At 32.1% G+C, this 17,083-nt stretch overlaps 2 protein-coding genes across 3 annotated transcripts; both read left to right on the plus strand.

The window, feature by feature from the left end:
- The first annotated feature begins 3,841 nt into the window (after window positions 1-3,841).
- On the plus strand, window positions 3,842-5,561 carry LOC115994074 (UDP-glycosyltransferase 75C1-like). 2 transcript variants are annotated; one of them, XM_031118096.1, is made up of 2 exons: window positions 3,842-4,457; window positions 4,653-5,561. In XM_031118096.1, the coding sequence occupies exons 1-2, from the start codon at window positions 3,959-3,961 to the stop codon at window positions 5,336-5,338; spliced, it is 1,185 nt and encodes a 394-aa protein (XP_030973956.1). In that variant the 5' UTR covers window positions 3,842-3,958; the 3' UTR covers window positions 5,339-5,561. The 2 variants fall into 2 exon arrangements, with proteins under 2 accessions (XP_030973956.1, XP_030973955.1); XM_031118095.1 differs by having other exon boundaries at window positions 3,842-5,561.
- Window positions 5,562-14,081: 8,520 nt separating this feature from the next.
- LOC115949810 (crocetin glucosyltransferase, chloroplastic-like) lies at window positions 14,082-15,692 on the plus strand. The gene has a single exon (XM_031067085.1). It carries the CDS (start codon window positions 14,188-14,190, stop codon window positions 15,562-15,564), a length of 1,377 nt encoding a protein of 458 aa, XP_030922945.1. The 5' UTR covers window positions 14,082-14,187; the 3' UTR covers window positions 15,565-15,692.
- Window positions 15,693-17,083: the final 1,391 nt, after the last annotated feature.

The raw sequence follows: 17,083 nt of genomic DNA on the forward strand, positions 1-17,083 counted from the left end.
AGGAATGATTTCCCCAAGATTGAAGGCTGAGTTCACTATGTCCTTGAGCTTGACATAGAACTCATCGAACGACTCATCCTCCTCCATCTTAATCTCTCTGAAGCTTGTAGTGAGCCTCTGAAGTTTCGAGTCCTTAACAGCCTTAGTTCCTTCATAGGTTGTCTGGAGGATGGTCCATGCCTCCTTACCAGTTTCAGTAGAGGATATCTTCTTGAACTCATCATTGGTGACTGCATTGAATAAAGCATTCAATGCCCTGCTGTTGAAGTTTGCCGCCTTGATCTTGGCATCATCCTAATCGGCCAGCGCTTCCTTTGGCTTGGTCCAGCCAATCTTGCCGCCTTGATCTTCCCACACCTTTTCATCTAGAGACTGTAAGAAAGCTCTCATGCGTACTTTCCTGTATGCATAGTTAGTGCCATAACATAAAGGAGGTATAATTAATGACTGTCCTCTATTCATAACAACAGGAGTCAATGGATCAAACACAACAAAGATTAACCCTAATCAGAGTGTGCTTGCTCTGATACTACTTGATAGGCCAAAAACGAATTGACCCCTTGTGATGAATTAACCAATTAATTTAGTCAAGTGAATTAATTAAGTTAATTGACATGCAAATGCGTGGTAGTACAAACAAATCACCAATAAACTAAGTATGCAGTGGAAAATAAATTTGACACGGTTATTTTTTTACGAATGGGGAAAACCAACACGGCAAAAACCCCACCGAGTGATTTTTAGGTTACTACTCCCGAAATTCCACTATTATCACAACTAGCGGTTACAAGTAAATGAATCCCATTATCTTATACCAATCTACAGTTGAACCCTTATCCCAATACTCAATTGGACTTGTTCTGTAGTGACAATTTCTCCTTTTGATGCACAGCTCCCAAGTATGTGACTAACCAATTGCGCGGATCTCAGTACGCGACTTCAATCACCAACTAGAGAAGGTTGTTGGCTGCAAAGTTCTTCAGTTCATCCTAATGATGAAGATCAAGAAGATGCTTGGTTACAAAACCTTACGGTGCACAAACACAGCAATTTCTTCACAAGAATGATGAATTAGGGTATAACTGTGTTTCCGGTCACAAATTGCTGGAACAAACTTTGCTTAACACTTGTGCAACTTGTGAACACTATGACGGCCCTTAAAAGAATCATTTTATATGTATAGGGTTGTGAGAAAAGAAAGCCCAAACACATAATCACGGATTAGAGTCAAAACAGAACTGAAATTCTGTTTTTCATAAACCTCGACAAATACCCTATCTGTCGAGTTGTTGTCAAGCCACGGGGCTGAATAGCTTTACAGATCTCAATAGATAGCTAGCTATCGAGCTAGTTGTCGAGCTTTAATGAACAACACTTCTTCAGCTTGAATCTTGGACTGACTTACATGGCTTTAGCACTTGATCTTGAAACAAGTTTCTTGAAGTATTAAACACATCCTAGATCTATCCAATTACAAGTAAAGTGCGTTTTGTTAAAGGATTAGCCAATTACATAAAATAGTGACATTTGTTCGTAACAAGTAAATCACATATGTCCTAACATTTTGTACTCATTTATTCTCTTCTACAATAATGGGTTCAAGTTTTAGTTACATACTCACACTTTCATCTCTCAAAGTGATAAAGAAAACAAATAGGTTTGTTCTTTGTTCTTTTTCTAAATTTATATCTTAATTTATAATTTGTGTTAATTTCATAATTTTAAATTATGAATAAGTTTGATTATAATCTTTATATTGAATGTAAATTTTGTATATATGTTTTTGGTTGTGTTATATTCTTTGGAAAAATAAAATAAAATAAAATAAAAGAGTTTATATAAATTTGGCAACAAAACTAAATAGATTAGCCTAAAAAATGTTTACTAATAATAGTTTTATCAGTAACTTTTTATTAACATGATTTAAAAATAAATATTGAATAGAAAGATGATTTATTAATGTGATTTCAACTCCACTAAAACTTTTTTAAGGGATTGATTTAAAAAATTTTCAAAGTAATTTTCTAATTATTAACTACTATGAGCTAATTTCTAACTACCAAAACCCACAATTGAAATACTAATCCATATGAGATACCACTTCTAAAGATTAATATCTTAGTTATTATTTATTATACATTGACTCTTTTTTTTTTTTTTTCCTCTTTCAAAAGAATGGTTCCTCTCTCTCCCTGCAAAACAAAGGGATTATAACAAGAATTAGCTAGACATGGGTTAAGACTATACCACCTCTATTCTACAATAAATGTTAAATTCATATCATTTTTCACGCATATACACACGTTGCATAGAGGGATTATAACAAGAATTAGCTAGACATGGCTAAGACTGCACCACTTCTTTTCTACAATAAATGTTAAATTCAGATAATTTTTCATGCATATACACACGCTACACAGAGGGATTATAATAAGCATTAGCTAGACAGGGGTAAGATTACACCATCTCTTTTCTACAATAAATGATTTTTTTTTTTTTTTTTTTTGAGAAACTTCTACAATAAATATTAAATTCATATAATTTTTCATGCATATACACACACATGTAGCGTGTAATGCACAAGACTTAAACTTTAAGTTTAAACTTAAACTTGGTAGGGTGAAACTCACTCAAGTTTCAGTGCCTTCTTCCAAGCTCTGAATGGCAAAAATTAAATTCTCATGTGTCTCTTTGTACTTCAAATTTTTAAATGTTTAATAATTTAGATTATTCTTAATTATTGAATTGAGGCTTCACTTAAACATGATTTCAATTATTGTTTTGAATAGTTTTTAACTATTAAATTCAAGGGTTTTCCATTTAAATATATGTGATTAATTGAGTCTTAAAGTTCAATATATTATTGAAAATCATTATATATATATATATATATATATATTTTAGGTACATCTACTATCTTCCATTCAATTATATATATATATATATATATATGTATTTTATGATACCTTAGTCTCACACAACATGCATTCATTATGCAACTTAAAAGTAAAATATTCATTTACTTTTATTATTTATTTTAAGTAAATAAATAAAAAAATTATTTACATATAAATTTTAATTAAGCTGTGCATCGTACAAGTGTAATACTAATATTATATATTTTAATGTCTTGTATGGTAAAATATAAATTAGAACGTAAATATATTGTTAAATAATATGATATAGTCAATAAAATAATTTTCAAAATTGTAAAATAAGATAGATTCTAAATCCTAGATGCTAATGCTCAAATCAACATCTTAAAAAATATTTTTAAAGCCACCACCGGGTCTGTTGGCCCAAGTGGTACCCGGTCTCCTTAGTGACCTTCAGCTCAAGGGTTCAAGCCCCTGCACCTGCATAAACAATTACCTAGCAAAAAAAAAAAAAAAACTAGCTCTTGCCCAATACAATGCCAGGTCAGTCAAACACGACGCTTTCGCCCATCGGGTGAAGAAAATTAGTGCTTTAGATATTGGGGCCCACGCAGAGAAGCTGTAGATGTATGCATCCAGGAGACACAAGTGGGATGGATCCATTGACTTGATTTTGTCAGACCAACTTCAAGAAGAATAAATTAAATCACAAAGCCCCACCTTCTCCAAATCGTCACTGCAAACGTCATGGATACTCTTACTCAGTCCACTTTTGTACGAAAATTTTAATTATACAGAGAATTTTACAATTTTTGTTATAATTATTTTACATCATGACTGAGTATATATCACTTTTTTATGTATTTATTAATTATTATTTTTTTCAACCACTTATAATTTATCATGTATACTATTGTGATAAAAATTGTGACATAGAAGCTAAAAATTTTTACTCCATTTTTAAGCCTTGTCCATCCTCGTATACATTGATCCTTCTATATAAATCTCACAGATCTCAAGTACAACACAACTATTCTGTTTTTTGTTTAGAATATTCACAACCCATCAATTATCAAATAATCATGTTGAAGCACCAGCAAAACCAATTTGTCATAGTCACATATCCTTTACAAGGCCATATAAACCCTGCCTTCCAATTCGCAGAGCGCCTCATTCGCTTGGGAGTGCATGTCACCTTCTTCACTGCTATTGGCGCCCACCATCGAGGCATGATCAAAAGCCCTCCTCCTGACGGCTTGTCATTCGCCACCTTCACTGATGGCTATGATGATGGAGTTGTACCTATGGAAGATGCCCAAAAACAAGGGGATCAGATCAAGTGCAATGGCTCCAAAGCTCTCACTGACCTCATTGTCTCCACCGCCAATAAACAATGCATAGTCTATACAACGTTTCTACCTTGGGTTGCTGACGTGGCTCGTGAGCTTCATCTTCCTTCCGCCCTTCTTTGGATTCAGCCTGCAATGGTTTTTGACATATATTACTACTACTACAATGGTTTTGCCGATGTTATTGGGAACGACAGCGATGACCGGCCCTCCTGTTCGATACAGTTACCAGGTTTGCCATTACTCACTACTCGTGACCTTCCCTCCTTCTTGCTTAATTCAAACCCTTATGCTTCTGCACCCGCTACAATTCAAACCCAATTTGAAGTGCTTGAAAAGGAGAGCAATCCTAGAGTTCTTGTAAATACTTTTGATGAACTAGAGCCTGAGGCTTTAAAAGCACTTGAAAAACTTAATTTGGTTGCAGTTGGACCGCTAGTTCCATATGCTATTTTGGATGGAAGAGATCCGTCTAATGGCTCCAAAAATTACATCAAATGGCTCAACTCAAAGTCCAAATCATCGGTCATTTATGTTTCATTTGGAAGCTTATTGGTGTTAAAAAAGCAACAAATGGAGGAAATTGCACGCGGATTGTTGGATTTTGGGAGGCCCTTCTTGTGGGTCATAAGAGCTAAGGAAAGTGGGGAAGAAGAGAAGTTGAGTTGTAGAGAGGAATTGGAACAAATGGGAATGATAGTGCCATGGTGTTCCCAAGTGGAGGTTTTGTCACATCCTTCACTAGGATGCTTTGTGACACATTGTGGGTGGAATTCAACTTTGGAGAGTTTGGTTTTAGGGGTGCCAATGGTAGCATTTCCACAGTGGTCTGATCAAGGGACAAATGCGAAACTAATTGAAGATGTGTGGAAGACAGGAGTGAGGGTGACAGTGAATAAGGATGGGATTGTTGAAGGTGATGAGATTAAGAGATGCTTGGAACTGGTTGTGGGAGATGGAGAAAGAAGGGATGCAATTAGAAGGAATGCCAAGAAATGGAAGGAGTTGGCTATGGAGGCTACCAACGAAGTTGGTTCTTCTTCCCATATCAATCTGAAAACTTTTGTGGATGAGATTGGTGAAGGTAACCTCGTTGTTAAAAGTGACATGTAGGTTTGCTGATGAAATAAAAGAAGTGTTCTTTTATTTCATCACTCTCATTGGCAATGTTATAGGCACTGAATCTTGCTCTTGCAACTTGTTATGATGCTTCAAATGTAATTATAGAAAGTGATTCTAAGACGTGTAAATTCACTCTCAGGGATAGTATTCATTGGACACTAAATCATTTTGTAGTGGCTGTCCATGTGGCATGGTCCTCTCTGATTTCAGTTTCCTTTAATCGAGTTTATTGTGAGACAAATATTGCTGCTTATAAATTAGCTAAATGGTCTAGGAATCAAAGTTGGGTTGGTTCCTTTGGTTTGGGTTGTTGCCCTTCCAGTGTGTATAGTCATGTAGAAAGGGAGGTTGTCTCTTTTGTTTCCTTATAATTTGCTTTCCGTGGAATAATATTTTCAACTCTTCAAAAAAAAGTTTTGGTTTTTACACCCATACTTTCATATATTAAAATGTGTATATTTTTACATTAATTGTGAAGACTGGTATAAAATAGTAGAGATAAATGAGCGTAACGAGTTATTTTCCATGGGCAGTTGATTTATGTTTTTTGCCTTTGTCTTATCTTGTCATTCTTTATTTGTTACAAGGTTGAGGGAAATCAACTGTGCAGTTTGGAATATATGTAATTGTGGTTTGGTTTGTCCAGTAGCTATATGCATATTAGGTCTTCTAAACATTTGTGGACCTCACATTCTGTAATATAAAATTGGTTGTTAACAATTAGCTAATTACATCTTAATGAAATTTCTTGTACTTTAATATCTAACACTAAGCAAAACCTGTTTCTATCCCAAAAATAGAAAAATAAAATAAAAGATTAAGCAAATCCTACTTGCCATATTTATATGTATTGGTAAAGGGACAAGTATTGATTTATGTTTTTTGCCATTGTCTTATCTTTTCATTCTTTATTTGTTAATAGGTTGCGGCAAATCAGTTAAGCAGTTTGGAAAATATATAATTATGGTTTAGTTTGTCCAGCAGCTATATGCATATTAGGTCTTCTAAACATATTAGTGGACCTCACATTCTGTGATATAAAATTGGTTGGTAGCAATTAGCCAATTACATCTTAATGAAATTTCTTGTACTTTACTATCCAAGACTAAGCAAAATCTGTTTCTATCCCAAAAATTTAAAAATAAAATAAAAGATTAAGCAAATCCTACTTGTCATATTTATATGCATTGGTAAGGGACATGTGTCAACACTTTGTGCATTCACTAGTTTTGGAAAAAAATATTTTGTATCAAATAATACCACATCATCTGTATCAAAATTCAATAGCCAAGAGACACGTGTACAAAAATAATTACTTACTAACACATGTCTTTCATTTGTTAGTGGGGTAGTTATTTTTTACTGACATGTTTCACACTTATTAGATTTTGAAACCGTTAACATGGTATCATTTGATACTAAATACCTTCTCTAATTTTGGAATCCAACTTTGCTTGTTTATCCTCTGTAGTCTCCCTTTAGGTTAACTTAGCCTTACTTGTCGTGCGGTTCTATATCGTTAATGCCAGTAATTTTAATTCTATTAATTGCTTTAATTCCTTGTTCAATTTAGTTTTAGGTGTTGTTACTTTCTGTTCAAGTTAGTTCAGTTTAGCATTCAGTTACAGTTAATTTAATCATGCTTGGTCACGTCTAAATAGGAATACATTATCACACTTTGGTTAAAGTCTTCTTTGTAGAGGTAATATCAAGGACGGGACTTCCACATTTGGATTGTGAAGCATGAAATTGCTGCCTTCACATTGCCCCTAACTAGCCTAATCGATACGTTGCTAAGTTATGCGCAGTTGCTGCTGAGAATTCCATATACAACTGAAATTGACAAGAGACTAATAGCACTCATTTTTATTAGTTTGGAAATTAATAATGCGCAGGTGAAACTTTAGAAATCAAAATGACAAAATTAAAATGCTTAATTATTAAGCTTCAAAGATTAAAAAAAAAAATTTAGTAGATGAACTTCATGAATCAATGGTATATTTCAACAAAAAAAATTATGAAAAATTAGAAGTGCCTTTATCATATGGCATACAATCCATATCAACTAATCGATGATCATCCATAGCAAGATGCCTTGACACAACCAGCTAGAGTTAGAGACTCATGGGAAGCGAAAAGTATCTATGCTTCTCTTTTCACAACATATTATATAACTAGGAAACATATTTTTTTGTACTAGTTCGCATCTACTATTTCACATATATTTCTATAATTGATAATGCAGAAATGTTTATATTTTTTAAAAAGTCCACATTTTAACCTATAAAAGTGAAAAAAAAAGTAGATGTATGAGAATGAAAATTTTTTATATATCTATATGACCTAAGGATAAAAGCTATTACACACATTTACATACCACATGTAAAAGTAATTGATGTGGACTACTCATAACCAAATGTATGTAATAACTAATAATCACTACTCATAACCTGATTGTTCACTTGGTGCTTCCATTCAGGGGTTGCTCCATATTGAAGCCAAGTTTGTGACCTCCCTAAATTTTTTTAGGCTCAATATAATTAAAGTTTAGCAACAAACTTGATTATAGACTAAGGCTAAAACTCTACTTAATCTTTTTTTATTGGATGTAAATTTTGACAAATCTACCATTAGATTATATATTTTTTCTTCTATCCTCCATGCTTCTAAAATTTCTAGAAGATCAATGGTCAATAGCTATATCATCAATTAAATGTTTAAATTTCAAGTTTTTGTAGTCTAAAATTATACATAAAAAATAAGTTTATGGATCAAATAGTAAATAATATCCGATTAATATGAAATTTGATATGTGTTTTAAGAACATTAAAAACAATCAATTCAACAGTTAGATTTTTAAAATGTGTAATCATGTCAATTTGTTTTGTGAGAATTATAGTCTTAGGTTATAACTAAATTTGTACCCAAACTTCGTTCTTAAACTTTGGTCCTCTTAGCAATATATTAGACCCTTACCAAAAAAAAAAAAAAAAGCCCAAGAAAATTTTTCTCTAACTAAAATTTTGAAAGAGATATAACTTCTATCATTAATAATGAGATTATCATGCAATAATTTCAAAATAAGAAAACTTGTAAAATGAAATTGTAAGACTTTATGTATTTACATGTTTTTTTGGTCAATACATGAAATTATCTCTTTATCAGATTTTGTATAATTTAAGTTGGAAAATTATTAGATACTCCTAGAGTACCATAAATGCATAGTCCCTCTTCTCACATGAATGGTGGGTCCCACCATAAATTTAATTAGTGCGACCTACCATTTATGCGATAAGAGCGACTACACGTTTTTGGTAATCCGGGAGTACACAATAATTTTCCATTTAAGTTTCTTAGAGCATTAATTGACATTGGGGATTGTAAACCCCTTCAAATTGTAAATTTATAGCATCCAAACCTTAAAAGTGTGCATTATCAGGAACTCTAATTGGAAAAAAAAAAAAAAAATTGCAATTGTGCTACAGTATTATCTTATAAATAAGATGGTACTGTAGCATAATGGTATTTTTTTTTAAAAATGTTTTATTGGGTTTTGAGTTTTATTTAGATATTGGGTTTTGTTTGGATATTGGGCTATATTTTTTTATTGTGTAAACATCATATATTATATAATAAAAGTTGAGTTTAGAAGTCGTGATTGCGCCAAGTGACTGCACTAAATTGTACAATTTTTTTTAGAATTTTTTTTTAAAAAAATATAATTTTTTGTACTTATCTTTTTCTCTTGTAATTTTTAAATTGATAAAAATCTTAATTTGATTACAATCCAAACTCTTCATCCAATCCTTTTATTATTATAATTTATAAGTTGATAAAAATTTAAATTTGATTACAATTCAAACTCTTCATCTAATCATTTTTTTTATTTAAATTATATTATTGCGTGTAAAAAAAAAAAAAAAAAAAACAACATAGTACACGTAAAAAAACAAAATGCAGCAACAATCTCCATCTATTTCTTTTTTAAAATTTAAATTATATTACTTTGTGTAAAAAAAAAGAAAAAAAAAACATAATACCCTAAAAAAAAAATAGCAACTTATTCAATAGCAAAATCTTCCTCTTCACACGTGAATTTTTTTTTTAGATAATTATTGTTCATACCGATTTATCAATTTTTTTATTATTTTTTTATTTTTTGCATAAATTTCCTGGTTGCACCAAGTGGCTGCACTAAGTTGCATAAATTTTTTAGAATTTTAAAAAAATGAATATAATTTTTTTGTACTTATTTTCTTCTCCTATAATTTCTAAATTGATAAAATTTTTAATTTGATTACAATCCAAACTTTTCATTTAATCCTTTTATTATTATAATTTATAATTTTATAAAAAATTTTAATTTGATTGCAATTCAAACTATTCATCTAATCCTTTTTTAAAAAAAAAAATTATATTACTACATGTAAAAAACACAACAACATAGTACACGTAAAAAACAAAAAACAGTAACAATCTCCATCTATTCATTTTTCTTTAAAATTTAAATTATAATACTTTGTGTAAAAAGACAAAGAAACATAATACTCATAAAAAAAAAAAAAGGCAACATATCCAACAACAAAATCTTCTTCTTCACACGTAACTTTTTATTTTATTTTTATTTTTAGATAATTATTGTTCATACCGATTTAACAAAAATGTTTTTGCATATTGTAAAAAAAAAAAAAAATGTAAATAAGGTTTTTTTTTTTTTTTTGGAAAAGAAGGTAATAAGTATTTGAGTTTAAATTAAACACCTTCTCTTTCTTTTCCAAAAAAAAAAGTATCTATATATGAGAAACGTTTGTTTGTTTTTTTTGGTTATAAAAGAAAAGTTTCCTTTTTTTCCATAAAAAAAAATGTTTTCTTTTTTCTTTCTATTCATATGACCTTTTTTTTAATCCACCTTTTAACAGATTTATGAGATAGCAACAAACAAATTGATTAGAAATCTTAATTTCAATAGGATTTAAATTCTATATCAAATGAAACTCTACCTATATATATATATATATATATATATATATATATATTTGAGGTGAAGTTTATACCAATATGTGAATGCCTAAATCCCATGACAGGTGTGCATTCTTTCTTCATTATTACTTTTTCATTTTGTTTAAGTTATTTTTCTTTAACTTTAAAAAAATTAATAAAAACTTCTCACATACGTTTTAACCCAATTCATATATATATATATATATATTTGAAGTGAAGTTTATTCCAATATGTGAATGCCTAAATCCCATGACAGGTGTATTCTTTCTTCATTATTATTTTTTCATTTTGTTTAAGTTATTTTTCTTTAACTTTAAAAAAATTAATAAAAACTTCTCACATACGTTTTAACCCAATTCATAATATTAAACTTTTGTACTCATTTATTCTCTTCTACAATAATTGGTTCAAGTTTTAGTTACATACTCACACTTTCATCTCTCAAAGTGATAAAGAAAACAAATAGGTTTGTTCTTAGTTCTTTTTCTAAATTTATATCTTAATTTATAATTTCTGTTAATTTCTTAATTTTAAATTATGAATAAGTTTGATTATATTCTTTATATTGAATGTAAATTTTGTATATAGGTTTTTGGTTGTGTTATATTCTTCGGAAAAAAAAGAAATAAAATAAAATAAAAGAGTTTATATAAATTTGGCAACAAAACTAAATAGATTAGCCTAAAAATGTTTACTAATAATAGTTTTATCAATAACTTTTTATTAATATGATTTTAAAAAAAAATGAATAGCAAGATGATTTATTAACGTGATTTCAACTCCACTAAAACTTTTTTAAGGGATTGGTTTAAAAAAATTTCAAAGTAATTTTCTAATTATTAACTACTATGTGCTAATTTCTAACCACCAAAACCCACAATTGAAATACTAATCTGTATGAGATACCTCTTTCAAAGATTAATATCTTAGTTATTATTTATTATATGCTGACTTTTTATTTTTATTTTTTCCTTTCAAAAGAACGGTTTCTCTCTCGTTCCCTGCAAAACAAAGGGATTATAACAAGAATTAGCTAGACATAGGTAAAACTATACCACCTCTATTCTACAATAAATGTTAAATTCATATCATTTTTCATGCACATACACATGTTACACGGAGGGATTATAACAAGAATTAGCTAGACATGAGTAAGACTACACCACATCTTTTCTACAATAAATGTTTTTTTTATTTTTTATTTATTTTATACAAGATAAAATTTTTACTCTAACCTAATCTAAGTGTATATGTGTATGAAGCTTCTTCCTGGAGACTTGAACCCCAGTCCTTAGGACTGATATCGGGTCGGGCCGGGTCGGTTTTACTACCACCCGAGACCCAACCCGATAACAATCAGGTTTATCAGGGAGAAACCCGACCCAACCCGAAAAGTACAGGTCTCGGGTCAGGTTGGGTGGTTGGATATTGGGTCGGGTCTATCCTTTTTTTAAACCAAAAAATACACTGTTTCTGCAATAAAACTCTCTCTTTCTCTCCTATGGTGGCTGAAAGGTAAAACCCTAGACGATGAACAAGGCTGAGTCTCCAACGAAAAAATGCTTTCAACAACAACAATAGCATACATACGACCATTCACCACCGCCGCACGTTAGCACGTACCACTCCTTTTAAGATTTTTCATTCTCGTTCTCTCTCTCTCACGACGCCGCCTTGTCTAGGTTCGTCTCTCTCTCTCTATAGCTCGAGATTTTAGGGTTTAGTTTCTCAAATTTCAGATTTTTTTTGGGAGTTCGAAAGGAGCTTGATTGTATATTGTTGACTCGTTCCTCTATTTTTCTTGGAATCTTGCGAAACTCGGTGCAAATATCAGTCTTTTTTTTTTTTTTTCCTCTCTCTGGGTTCTTCGAGTGTTTGATTTATGGGGTTTTTTTTTTTTTTTTTCCTGGCTTCTTAAGAGTGTTTGATTTATGGTTTATCTTTGCTATTTTAATACAATATTAGCTGATTCCCTTTGTGTTAATTGAAATTATTTAAGTGTTTTACTTTTCGATGATGGTGAATCTTAATGTATTTTAGTTTATTTGAAATAGTTCATAACGGGGTATTGGATAGGTTTCGCTTGTCTGATACACAAGTTGTGTGTGTGTTTGTTTTTTTTTTTAAAGATCGGTCGGGTAAGGTTGGCCCCGAAACCAACCTGAACCTAAGGCAGACCCGAATATTGGACCCGAACCCGACCCAAGCATCCATTCAACCCGCCCAAGACCCTTCGGGTCGAGTTGGGTCGGTCGGGTTGGCCGGGTTGGTCGGGTCTATGCTCAGTCCTACCAGTCCTTACCCTCCACACCCCACAAACACATATATTTGTGGAGTGACCATCGCATCAATGGTGTGCGGTGGTTACAATAAATGTTAAATTCAGATCATTTTTCATGCATATACACGCTACAAAAAAGGATTATAATAAGAATTAGCTAGATAGGGGTAAGATTACACCACCTCTTTTCTACAATAAATAATAATTTTTTTTTTTTTGAGAAACTTCTACAATAAATGTTAAATTCATATAATTTTTCATGCATATACACACACAAGACTTAAACTTGGTAGGGTGAAACTTACTCAAGTTTCAGTGCCTTCTTCCATGCCTTTAAGGACAAAAAATAAATTCTCATGTGAGTCTCTCTGTACTTCAAATTTTTAAATGTTTAATAATTTAGATTATTCTTAATTATTGAATTGAGATTTCACTTAAACATGATTTCAATTATTGTTTTGGATAGTTTTTAACTATTAAATTCAAGGGTTTTTCGTTTAAATATATGTGATTAATTGAGCCTTAAAATTCAATATATTATTGAAAATAATTATATATATATATATATATTTTTTAGGTACTTCTACCATCTTCCATTCAATTATATATATATATGCATTTTATGATACCTTAGTCTCACACAGAATGCATTCATTATAAAACTTAAAAGTAAAATATTCATTTACTTTTATTATTTATTTTAAGTAAATTAATAAAAAAATTATTTACATATAAATTTTGATTAAGTCGTACATCGCATAGACATAATACTAGTTTGATATATTTTAATGTGTGACATGGTAAAATATAAGTTAGAATGTAAGTATATTGTTAAATAATATAGTATAATAAATAAAATAGTTTTCAAAATTGTAAAATAAGATAGATTCTAAATACTGGATGATAACGCTCAGATCAACGTCTTAAAAAATATTTTTAAAGCCTTTCACCGCTTCCATTAGGCTCAAACTCTTGCCCAATACAATGCCAGGTCAGTCAAACGCGACGCTATCGCCCATCGGGTGAAGAATACTAGTGCTTTAGATATTGGGGCCCACGCAGAAACTAGAGCTGTAGGTGCATGCATCCAGGAGACACAAGTTGGACGGATCATTTATTCCTATTGAAATTTGCTTCCATTGGATTGTTTTTCTCAGACCAACTTCAAGAAGAATAAATTAAATCACAAAGCCCCACCTTCTCCAAATCGTCACTGCAACCGTCATTGATACTCTTAGTCCACTTTTGTATGAAATTTTTAATTACACAACAAATTTTATAATTTTTACTATAATTATTTTACATTATAATTGAGTACATATCATTTTTTCATAAATCTATTAATTACTTTTTTTTTTCTACTACTTATAGTTTATCATGTATACGATTGTGATAAAAATTGTGACTTAGAAGCTAAAAGTTTTTGCTCCATTTTTAAGCCTTGCCCATCCTCGTATACATTGATCCTTCTATAAAAATCTCACAGATCTCAAGTACAAAACAACTATTCTGTTTTTTGTTTAGAATATTCAAAACCCATATCAATTATCAAATAATCATGTTGAAGCACCAGCAAAGCAAATTTGTCATAGTCACATATCCTGCACAAGGCCATATAAACCCTGCCTTCCAATTCGTAGAGCGCCTCATTTGCTTGGGAGTGCATGTCACCTTCTTCACCACCATTGGCGCCCACCATCGAGGCATGATCAAAAGCCCTCCTCTTGTCGGCTTGTCATTCACCACCTTCTCTGATGGCTATGATGACGGAGTTGTACCTATGGAAGATGCCCAAAAACGAGGGGATCAACTCAAGCGCAATGGCTCCAAAGCTCTCACTGACCTTATTGTCTCCGCCGCCAATAAACAGTGCATAGTCTACACAACGTTTCTACCTTGGGTTGCTGACGTGGCTCGTGAGCTTCATCTTCCTTCCGCCCTTCTTTGGATTCAGCCTGCAATGGTTTTTGACATATATTACTATTACTACAATGGTTTTGCTGATGTTATTGGGAACGACAGCGATGACCGGCCCTCTTGTTCGATACAATTACCAGGTTTGCCATTACTCGCTACTCGTGACCTTCCCTCCTTCTTGCTTGCTTCAAACCCTTATGCTTTTGCACTCCCTACAATTCAACCCCAATTTGAAGTGCTTGAAAAGGAGAGCAATCCTAGAGTTCTTGTAAATACTTTTGATGAACTAGAGCCCGAGGCTTTAAAAGCACTTGAAAAACTTAATTTGGTTGTAGTTGGACCGCTAGTTCCATATGCTATTTTGGATGGAAGAGATCCGTCTAATGTCTCCAAAAATTACATCAAATGGCTCAACTCGAAGTCCAAATCATCGGTCATTTATGTTTCATTTGGAAGCATATTGGTGTTAAAAAAGCAACAAATGGAGGAAATTGCACGCGGATTGTTGGATTTTGGGAGGCCCTTCTTGTGGGTCATAAGAGCTAAGGAAAGTGGGGAAGAAGAGAAGTTGAGTTGTAGAGAGGAATTGGAACAAATGGGAATGATAGTGCCATGGTGTTCCCAAGTGGAGGTTTTGTCACATCCTTCACTAGGATGCTTTGTGACACATTGTGGGTGGAATTCAACTTTGGAGAGTTTGGTTTTAGGGGTGCCAATGGTAGCATTTCCACAGTGGTCTGATCAAGGGACAAATGCAAAGCTAATTGAAGATGTGTGGAAGACAGGAGTGAGGGTGACAATGAATAAGGATGGGATTGTTGAAGGTGATGAGATTAAGAGATGCTTGGAATTGGTTGTGGGAGATGGAGAAAGAAGGGAAGTAATTAAAAGTAATGCCAAGAAATGGAAGGAGTTGGCTATGAAGGCTGCCAACGAAGTTGGTTCTTCTTCCTATAACAATCTCAAAGCTTTTGTGGATGAGATTGATGAAGTTAATGTTGTTGTTAAAAGAGTGTAGGTTTGCTTATGTGAAGCATCATAATAAGCTACAAGACTAAGTCCCCATAACATTGCCAATGAGATTGTATGTTTGCTGATGAAATAAAAGAGTTATTATAGAAAGTGATTCTAACACATGTATAGATTCCCTCTCATCTACTAAGGACAGTATTCCCTGGGGACTAAATCATTTTGTAGAGGCCATCTATGTGGCATGTTCCTCGCCAGTTTCAATTTCTTTTGGTTGAATTTATTGCGAGGCAAATATGGCTGCTCATAAATAAGCTATAGAGAGGTTGTCCTTTTTTTTTTTTTTTTTTTTTTTTTTTTGTAATTTGCTTTCTATTGAATAACATTTTTAGTTTTTCAAAAAAAAAAAAAAGTGTTTGTTTTTACATCCATACTTTTGTATATTAAAACGTGTAATTTTTGCATTAATTGTGGGTATTAATGTAAAATAGGAGAGTTAAACAAGTTTAACAAGATATTTTGTATGCACGGTTTATTTATGTTTTTTTGCCTTTGTCTTATCTTGTCTTTCTTTATTGTTGCTAGGTTGGCAAATTAGCTAAGCAGTTTGGAAAGTATATAATTATGGTTTGTTTTGTCCAGTAGCTATATGCTTATTACGTCTTCTAAACATTTGTGGATCACATTCTATAATATAAAATTGGTTGATAGCAACTAGCAAATTACATCTTAATGAAATTTCTTGTACTTCACTATCTAAAACTAAGCAAACCTGTTTCTATACCAAAAATTAAAAAATTATAATAATAAAAGATTAATCAAATCCTACTGGTGATTTTTTTATTAATGGAAAATGTCACTTCTAAGTTTGAACATACTAATACATAAGAAAGTTTCTAATGGTTGAATAAAAGATCTAAAATTTAATTTCCGCATATACCAAAAATCAATTAATGCCTTGGTCTTATAATAAATAATGCAATTATCAAAAGTAGATAGTTGAAACTCTATAAAAATAATTAAAAAAAAAAGTGCTAATGCAAATAAACAACTGAAGCTAGTAACACACACAAGCGTGTTTCATATGTTGTATGTGTAGAGAGGGAAAATTCCCGACCTATCACAAGCTGACACGTCACATTACCAAGTCCACAAAATACAGCCAATTACAGAACACCATATATTGCTGCTAGGTTTTGCTATCACTATTCAGAAGCCAACAGAAATTTGCCAAGTGTCATGCAAGAGCTAATCACGCATCAGCGCACGTGTAAGCGATGACTCAAGCAGCCTCGCATGTGTAAGCGATGACTCAAGCAGCCTCGCACGTGTAAGCGATGACTCAAGCAACCTCGCACGTGTAAGCGATGACTTAAGCGGACCAATCAAGCTGTGACATGTGTCACCAATCAAGCTCCGCCACGTGTCGCTCACCCACCCCAAAACTCCTATAAATAGAAGCCTTCCTGAGACATTTAGAGGACCAGAATTCAGAAGTGAAAAAGCTCTGTGAAGATCAAGCCTCAAAGCCTTCAAGAACTTCAAGAACTTCAACCCCAAAATCGAAG

Source organism: Quercus lobata, chromosome 6 (genome assembly GCF_001633185.2).
Source record: "Quercus lobata isolate SW786 chromosome 6, ValleyOak3.0 Primary Assembly, whole genome shotgun sequence".
In the NCBI taxonomy this organism is placed as follows: domain Eukaryota; kingdom Viridiplantae; phylum Streptophyta; class Magnoliopsida; order Fagales; family Fagaceae; genus Quercus; species Quercus lobata.

Bases quoted from the DNA above. Each gene is read 5' to 3' on its own strand.
- LOC115994074 (XM_031118095.1), top strand. From the start codon at position 3,959: ATGTTGAAGCACCAGCAAAACCAATTTGTCATAGTCACATATCCTTTA.
- LOC115949810 (XM_031067085.1), top strand. From the start codon at position 14,188: ATGTTGAAGCACCAGCAAAGCAAATTTGTCATAGTCACATATCCTGCA.